At 41.0% G+C, this 9,210-nt stretch overlaps 2 protein-coding genes across 2 annotated transcripts; one reads left to right on the top strand and one right to left on the bottom strand.

Moving 5' to 3' along the window:
• Positions 1-2,957: 2,957 nt before the first annotated feature.
• C7974DRAFT_344738 (uncharacterized protein) lies at positions 2,958-4,871 on the top strand. Its single transcript, XM_046139343.1, has 4 exons — positions 2,958-3,477; positions 3,531-4,099; positions 4,146-4,486; positions 4,539-4,871. Exons 1-4 carry the CDS (start codon positions 3,315-3,317, stop codon positions 4,849-4,851), a joined length of 1,386 nt encoding a protein of 461 aa, XP_045992036.1. The 5' UTR covers positions 2,958-3,314; the 3' UTR covers positions 4,852-4,871.
• Positions 4,872-5,077: 206 nt separating this feature from the next.
• On the bottom strand, positions 5,078-6,828 carry C7974DRAFT_67322 (uncharacterized protein). The gene is made up of 3 exons (XM_046147060.1): positions 6,315-6,828; positions 5,413-6,266; positions 5,078-5,350 (listed from the first exon to the last, which is right to left on the bottom strand). Exons 1-3 carry the CDS (start codon positions 6,574-6,576, stop codon positions 5,165-5,167), a joined length of 1,302 nt encoding a protein of 433 aa, XP_045992035.1. The 5' UTR covers positions 6,577-6,828; the 3' UTR covers positions 5,078-5,164.
• Positions 6,829-9,210: the final 2,382 nt, after the last annotated feature.

Raw genomic sequence — 9,210 nt, 5'->3', positions numbered from 1 at the left:
ATCTCTTTAATATATTTACCTTAGAATAAGAAGAATAAGTCCTATTATATAAGCTAATTATTAAGCTTATTATATTTGCTATAGTAGAGATTAGGTTTATTAACTATAATATTACCTATATAGGCAGCACTATTATTAGTTATATCTATATTATTAGACGTTAAGCTAGAAGTAGCTTAGTTTCCTAAGGTATTAGATATCTTAAGAGTGTTTAAAATATTAAGGTTATACTTTAAGCAAAGCATATAAGCACTATTTAATTAGTTCTTAGGGATAAATACTATTAGGGAAACTAAAGGGGTCTTATACTAAGAAGTATATATATAATCTATCTATCTTAAAGGTAAGAGGTAATAATAAGTAGTATAGAGTAGACTATCTAGCTTAAAGGTTAGAGTTAAGATCTAATATTATAGATTAATACTTAGGTTAAATACAAACCTTAAGAGTTATGTTCCTACTTACTATATATTATAGAGAATATAGTAGCTTACTATGCTTACTATAAGCTATATAAGCTAGGCTTACTAAGCTTAATATAAGCTATATAAGCTCTATATAAGACCTACTTTAGCTTAACTACTAAGGAGTAAGCTTATTATATAACTTATAATAAAACTATACTATATAAGAGAGCCTATATAATATTATACTAAGCGTGTTAGCACCTACTAGGTGTTAGCATCTAGTTAGTTATAAAAGGTAGATTATAATAACTCCTTCTACTTATAAAAACAAGTTAAATAAGCCTAACTCTCTACTAGCTTACTTAATAGCTTAGCTATTATAGTAAAAGCCTCCTTATAATTATACTCTATAGTATTAATTTAAGCTCTTAGTTTTATTTATAAATAGTTAATAGCTTACTCTAAGACTATTAGAAAATACTACTAAGATTTAGTTCTATTACTTATAATTAGATATAGAAATCCTAGACAACTAATACTTAGAACAATAACCTAACCTAATATAACTCTTATAGTATTTACTACTAGGTGCAATAACGTACTTTAGTAATAACCTCTTATAATAAGAATAAAGTAATATTTCTTTATCTTTATATAATATCTAATTAGCTTATACTAGGTATCTAGCTTTAGAGAAAGAAGGTATTAAGGAATAGCATTGCAACCCTTTAAATAATAGGGCTTAGGCCTTTATAAATAATATATTATTAGAATAGACTTACCTTTAAGCTAAAGGCTTAAAGAGAGGAGATAGTATTATAGATAAATTCTATAAGAATAACAAGTTAGAACTAATAGGGGATAATAAGGCATCTAAGTATAAAATAAGGTATATAGAGGTATAGCATAGCAAGGATTATAACTTTAGCCTTAAGGTAGACTATAATCTAATTATATAATAAGCTTAGTAAGTTAGTTAGAAGTATAGTTACTAACTTACTAACTCTTAGGTTAGTAGTTAGTAAACCTTATACTTTACTAACTTACTAACTACCTAAAACTATAAAGTATATAAGCAAGCTATATAGTATAGATAGAAACTCTATAGTTAAGAATATATTCTACTAATGCTACTACTCTTATCTTATTAATATTATTACTGCTAGGAGAAACTTTAACTATAACCTCTTAATCTATAATACCTTCCTATAATCTAATATCTCTATAGCTTACCTTACTTAAGACTAGCTACCCTTAGTAAGGTAAGGAAACCCTATTATACTATATAGGAGAGCCTATATAATATTATACTAAGTATATTAGTATTTACTAGGTATTAGTATCTAGTTAGTTATAAAAGGCAGATTATCACACTTCTATATTAATAAAAAAAGCTTTTTTCTAGCTTTTAGAAATATTTTTTTAGTATATTTATATTTAAAAACTATAAAAAGGCCTTTAAAGCTTTAGAGATTATACCTATTAATAGGTAGTATATCTTAGATTAACTAGATATTTAGATTTATATACTACTACTAGTACCTCTACTAGAAATACTATAGTAATCTTAGATACTAAGTAATTTATATAAATTTAAGTTATAAGTAAAGCTTATAAAGTAAGCTATTATATAATTACTAGAAGTAGTAAGAGAATAATTTATATAGCTTATAAAAAGTAGTAAGCTTATACTATATAAGAATATTATATTATTAGCTTATATCTATAAGCTAGAAGAGTAATTAGTAGTACTTACTAAGTAAAAAACCTAGAAAAGAAAGTAGATCTAGAATAGTAGTATAATAGAGTATAGTAAAGTAGTAGCCTCTATAGCTAAAAGTATAGCTATAGCTTATATAGTATTAAAAAGAGTATATATTAGTAGTAGATATAAAAGAGCCTAACTAGGTTAATAGCACTATAGTAACTATAAGAAAACTAGGTATAATATATATATATACTAGAAAGATATAGAAAAAGATTCTATATCTAATAAAAGTGCGTTATATATAGGTATATAAGAGAGAAGTAAGTAATTACTTAGATTATATATAGTATTTATAGTGCTAAGATAAAGTAGCCTCTTTAGTAGTATAGCCTCTTTAGTAGTACTTTATATTAGTATAAGTACTAATCTACTTAGTAAATATAATAATAAATAAAATTAATAACTTACTTTTATACTTAATTAGCTACCTAAGTCTTCTAGCTTTCTATACAAAGTTATATAGTATAGAGAAAAGATTCTAAATTTTCTATACCTAGGTAGTAAAGTTAAAGTAGTATTATACCTAGGTAGCAATCTTCTAGACATCTATTCGAAACTACCTAGCGTTAATACACTGTTCCTCTTAAAGCGCAGGGCGACATTGCTCCCTACGTGCAACTTGAGCCGCATGGCCCGAACCGCATGGCCCGAACCGCGTGGTACGAGCCGTGTGGTACAAGCCGTGTGGTACGAGCCGTGTGGTACGAGCCGTGTGGTACGAGCCGTGTGGTACAAGCCGTGTGGTACGAGCTAAGTTCCGACCACTGACACCGCCTTACACAGGTGAGGCATGCACACCTCTCTCTAAGCATTATCAAGGGTCAATTGTTGCTGATCCCTCAATCTGAAATAGTGTTGCTCCGCTTTTAACATCTTTATATTGTAAGCCCCTGGACATTCTCTGAAATCGGTGGGTATAATTCATTACCGGCGTATCCACACCGACCAACAAGCACCAAACTTTTCGGCGCAGTCATGCTGTGAGCCGCCAGGTTTCGTCCGATATAGAGCTCTCAAGTCTCGCAATGCTGCGTTTACCAGCCTACCTGGGTATAAGTACAGAAATGGACTCTATGTGATGACCACAACACGCAGTTGCAGCTCATCATATTCCCCACACGATCATTGAATCCTACCTAATGTCTGAAACACAGATCAGCCAACTTACCAGGCAACCTGCAACAGGTATCTCTGTACTCGTAGTGGGAGCTGGTATTGGAGGTCTTACTTTCGCCATCGAGGCCCATCGTAAAGGTCATGATGTTCGAGTAATTGAGCGCTCCCCTGAGGGACAGTACTCCGGTCAGTCAGTCTAAGCCTTCATTCAGGTGCAGCGTCGCTCAACAGATTTCTAGGCGAAATAATCATGATTACAACTCCAGCTCTCCATACTCCGAAGAAGTGGCCAGGCTTCATGGAACGTGTAGCAGAAGTGGCGTATTCACCGCTCTTCGAATTACGCAAGTTCGATGGCACCCCTATCGAGATGCATGCGCCTGGAGACTCCAAGAACCCATCTATCAGTATCTATCGAAGAAAGCTCCACAGCCTCCTCTACACCTATGCTAAAGAGCTCGGTATCTCGATTACGTTCGAAACTCGAGCGGTGGAGTTCTTTGAGACCTCTGATATTGGTGGAGTAAGTCTTGGAGACGGACAGAAGCTCACAAGCGATGTTGTCGTCGCAGCCGATGGTGTTGGTTCGAGGTCCCGCGCTATTATTGATGGCAACAGAGATGAACCGATCAGCTCTGGCTTCATCATGTATCGTATCTCCTTTCCCATAGGTCCAGCACTCAACAATCCTGTCATTGCGAAGGACTTCGCGGATCGCCATGATCAGGGCTACATGTATATTGGTCCAGGAGCGCATTTGCCTATCAGCAAGAATGGGGATCAGCTGTGCTGGCTTCTCACGTGCAAAGTATGTTACGGGCCTCTCGTTTGATAACCTTACTAACTACAATTAGGACGAAAACAGCACAGCTACGGAAACTTGGTCCAGAACTACGACAACTGACAAGGCCCTGAAGGCAGTTGAAGGATGGGATCCACTAGTGACTGAGATCATCAAATCCACGCCAAACAACGAAGTTCTGGACTGGAAGTTGATGTGGCGCAACCCACAACCGCAGTGGGCTTCAACAGGTGGCCGTGTAGTGCAGCTCGGTGATGCAGCCCATCCTTTCCTCCCGACTTCCTTCAGTGGCGGCACAATGGCAATGGAGGACGCTTATTCGCTTGCAGCCTGTTTGCAAATTGCAGGAAAGGATGACGTGCCTCTTGCAACCAGAGTCCACAACAAATTGAGGTAAGACCCAATGGTTCTTAGCATGATACGACTGATTGACGACATGCTACAGATTTGAGCGAGTCTCCTGCGCCCAGAAGCTGGGCTTTAAGAACCGCGAGATGTTTCACAACACCAAGTGGGAAAGGCAAGACCCAGGCTATAAACCGATGCAAAAGATGGTTGGGGACTGGCTGACCTATCATGACCCGGAACAGTATGCGTACGACAACTTCCATGATTGCGCTCAACACATCCTCTCAGGCGCTCCATTTGAGAATACTAACTCGCCACCTGGCTACAAATATAAGCCATGGACTGTAAAGGAGTTGTTAGACGCATCAGACCGCGGTGAGACCCTTGAAGACGAGGGTGACTGGTCATAGATATCAGCAGTATATTAGCGTAACCTGTTTAAAAGGCTAGTAGTGCGCAAGCATCTCTACTGTGTTCTAGAATTTTTTATAGATCTAATTTCAAAATGTTAAGAAGTATCTAAAGAATCTTAGGCATTAAACTTTTGTTATAATATCTTCTTAGGGTTTTAGACTAACTATTAAATAAATTGTTAACTATGATAATTTTGTTATTTAAGTATAGAATACAGGAATATAGTATTAAAAACCTTGTATAATAACCTAAGGCCCTCTATCTATAATATAGAAGTTATTGTATACTATTATATAAGATAGCTATTTACTATAGTAGTGCTGAAAAAGTAAGTAATCCTAAAATCAGGAAGCTAGATAGGCTTTGTAAGGTCTGCATTGTGCTAACAGCAGAGCTTGAAGATTGTTCGGGTAGAGCACCACCGGAAGTACCGTTTGGACCTTGAGCTGAGCCGGTTGGCTTTGTGATCCCGCTGCTGCCTGATGGCGAACTAGTCTGCACATCAATTAGTAACATATTCGACACTATATCCTATTTATACTAGAGCGTGCACTTACTGAAGTTGATGTGTTTGTTGCACGTTGGGCAGAGTCTTCGAATCGACGGTACCAATTCTCTTCCGGGTCACCAAGACACTCGCCTACAGTGACCGCCTTGTATCCAAGCTTTGTGATGGTTGAGAGCATGTACTCTGTGAGGTTGTTTGCAGTCTGTTCGATGATATCGTGCGAGATAGTGAGCCATTCGTTCTTCTCTGGTGTGGCGCCGCTCTTAGTTATGTTGCCTGTGAACCAGTCCTTTGAGTTCTGAATCCTGCTCGAATTTACTTGTTGGTAGTCATCGGTATTGACATCCCAGTAGATGAGATGGTAGCCAAGGTCGCTCATATCTTGCTGGCAGGCATCTTTGCAATCGATGTAAGGCGGGCGCAAATACGTCGGGATTTTTCCAACAATGTTGTTCAGGGCCATCTCCAGGTACCAGATCTGATTTTTGCGATCCTCAGACGAGATATCCGATAGGTTTTGATGTGTCCATGTATGCGAAGCAATTTGGTGGCCCTCTGTATCCATGCGTTTGATTGCATTGATGTGCTCTTCTGTCTTGTCGATTTGTCCTTTGCCGATGTTGTTACCTGTAACAAAGAAGGTCGCCTTTGCATTGTAGCTCTTCAGTAGATCAAGGATGTTCTCTGTGAAATCTTGGTGTGGACCATCATCATAAGTTAGGGCGACAGTGCCGGGGTTCTTGCACTTGTATACACCTGTCCCACCATAAGGAACTGATCCAAGCTTCGGGCGTGGGATTGACGACGTATTTGCTCCTTCGGGAGGATGGTTCTCTGCGCATGCAGGACCGTACTTCCACTGGCAACCGGGCGAGTAGCAGTGAGCTTTACTGGTTCCACAATCTGCAGTCTGTCAGTATTATAACAATAACCTAGGGACATTACACACACAGCCAACGCTTGAGCAGCATTTGTCCTGAGGGCAAGACCCTATTCCTTCACCACATTCGCGATCGTCCTTGCGTACTTTCAGGGCCGAGCTGTCATGGACGTCGGAACCCAAAAGTCCTCCGAGGTTGAGATTGGCAATCAGGTTTTCCGCCCTTCGGTCGAGGAGATCGAGTCCCATGATCTTAGGAAGTCCAGTGGTGCTATGAGCACTCACAAGTGGCACGAAAGCCGCGGCGAAGGCGACGGTCTTGACAAAGAGCATGCTGCAAGTTCTTACGGGCCTTCAGAGTACCTTGGTATAAAGAATCGGGGTTTTTGAAGAACGAGCGGATACTGTAAGCGAATGTTATCAACGCAAAGTATGAATCTGACACTGGTAATGACTGGTTCCACTTGAAAAAGAGGAAGTTTACTAGAGCCCAAAGGCGAAAGAAAGAAGAGTGAGAGTAGGGCGACAGACATAAGACGCAGGAAGTCGAGAATAGAATCAGGAGAATGCACCCCATGCAAGATCATACCCGCTCCTCACCTCATGGCGGGAGGTCATGACAGAAGTGTGTAAGGCATCCCACCGGTGACCTCAGAAGAGCAAGCCTGAGGTTGTTGACCCCTGGATGACAAGACCTCAACTTCGCTTGGAGCGACGCCAAAGATCCACATCGTGGTCATAAGGCGCACGATTGGAAGACGACGTCTTGGTTTAAGGCGAGACGTCCACACGAGGCAGTTGCCAAGCTGTAAAACCTCAACGGTGGAGATGCGCCGGACAGCATGTTGTTACAGATCGGATCCTGTAGGCGCCTGAATGCATCTGGCCATTCAATTTACATGATTGCGCCAGTGGTACCTGCCCTCGTTGTTGTGCCAATATGTGGCACGATGTCGGCAACTCTGCTGCGTTGATCCTACGATGGCTCAGAGATGGATTTTTATCAACTCTTGTCGTGGGCAAGGCAAGTGCAGCATGCTTTAAAATCGCGACTGCTAAATTGGGTCGGAGCCAATACATCTGTTAGGACGGTTGCAGATACAGGTGTCTTCTGTGAGTGGTCAGTTCGCTCCGCTCGTGCCCCTGTCTAGCCTTTTTGCGCGAACATGATATGTACCGAGGCACTGAGGCAGGCATCTTGGTGTTGTACGTCAACGGAGGCTGCAACGAAATGCCGAACGAATCGCAAAACGCCAGACAAACCAATGGACGTTTTGATGCTTGTTGCACCTATGATCGCGATCATATCTATCTAATGTACAAGAATTGCGGTGCGGAGGCCTCACGGGTACTGGAGCTGAGTCAATTTGCAAGTGAAAAAATTGCAGCCGCGCTTGCCAACAGCCCAAAGGATGTCAAGGGTGGGCGTATGCTTATTTAGGCATCCAAGACTGGCCACTAACGGTGAATTCCAAAAGAGACCAGTCATGCCGTCCAACCCTGATCATGACATTTTCCACTTAGCGTAGTCATTAATTTAGTAGGGTGGTTGTCTTTCTCACGATCCATTCATCAGCTGTTAGACTAGCGGTCTTCACATCAGATTGACTCACGCAGCTGTTGCAGTAATGCTTGCCAATATCCGTAGTAAGCCGACACCCATCACAAGATTATTACCAATCCATCTTTGGGGCCCACGGACAAGCTTTGGGGAGAGGTATATCGAGTTTTGGCGCCTGTGTGCGCCTACACAATTCTCGTTGTATCGTAGAGCCACAGCAACTGCTGCTGCAAGCAATTACTTTTATTCTACATTCTTCAGGGCTCGGCATAGGATGATAGCAATTGCACAGTGTATGTGCAAGGCGTCTGTGAACCACAGAAGGCTTCCCCTCTGGCCACACAAACATTAGATCGCATGTGTGCTCGTTTATCCAAATGCTCTTCTAAGAAACGCACAAAGAGATGATAGCATTAAGACATTATCATAGCAGATGTAGCCCAAGGATGATTATGAATGCGAACTTAGTTCATCAGGGCAAGTCCTCGTTCATTGTTTTCAATTATTCCTAGTCGCAGCTTCATCTCTGAGACAGATTCCACAGTGATGGAGATACTACCGTCCGAAACCCATTAAGACTGTCAAGTTCAGATCATGGCAACAACATTTGAAAGGCCTCTGCCACATTGTGCGGATGCAATTGGATCGAGCAATGCCAATTGACATGACTACGATTCCCTTAGTGGATATCTGATACAACAGCAGATCGGGCGTAACGTGGCGAGCCGATGCAGAATTTTGGATGTAGGTATGCCACCTGACCCATGTTGTTATGTTATACCTTTTCACTGACAGACGTACCTAGTTAGTGTCACAAACATGTTTTGGACTGTATGTTTTCGAGAAGAACAACTCACAATCAACCCGTTAGTTCAGGCAACGGGATCTCCGCGTCTCTCCTAAAGTGCAACTGTTGCCGTCGACAAAGTATATGGCACTTGAAAGTTGCCGTGCTGCAAGAGCTTTCTCCGCAGTTGAGCACTTACTGTGCGATGATTAGTTTCCTTCTCCACATATTTGTTGAAGCCGGTCCACGCAGATCTCGGTGCTCAGGCTGCTCACATGGCGTGTTGCTTCCGTCTGTGCGGTCACGACTCGGAAATCGATTTGGTGAGTCTGATCCTTTGTATGCCTTATTGATAGATCAGGTTGGAAACAATGCAACTCTTCTGCTGCTCGAGCTCCCAATGTGTGTGCTAGCGGTCTTGGCGAGGGCTCAAGGTGAGATCAAGCGAAAGTAGGCAGGCAATGTATCAGCGGCTGAACGCGATTCAGCTAGAGTACACTTTACCTCAGTAAATATTTGGAGTTGTCAATATTGCGTGCGTTCTTGATTGTGGCTGCCACCGGCGTATCAAACAGATCTGATAAGCAGAAGTGGCGCATTGGTCATTCGAAACGAGTCA

Source organism: Boeremia exigua (genome assembly GCF_020726555.1).
Source record: "Boeremia exigua strain MPI-SDFR-AT-0100 chromosome Unknown C7974scaffold_13, whole genome shotgun sequence".
Taxonomy (NCBI): Eukaryota; Fungi; Ascomycota; class Dothideomycetes; order Pleosporales; family Didymellaceae; genus Boeremia; species Boeremia exigua.
Note: the sequence above shows the minus strand (reverse complement) of the source record. Positions and strands in the feature narration are given on the sequence as shown.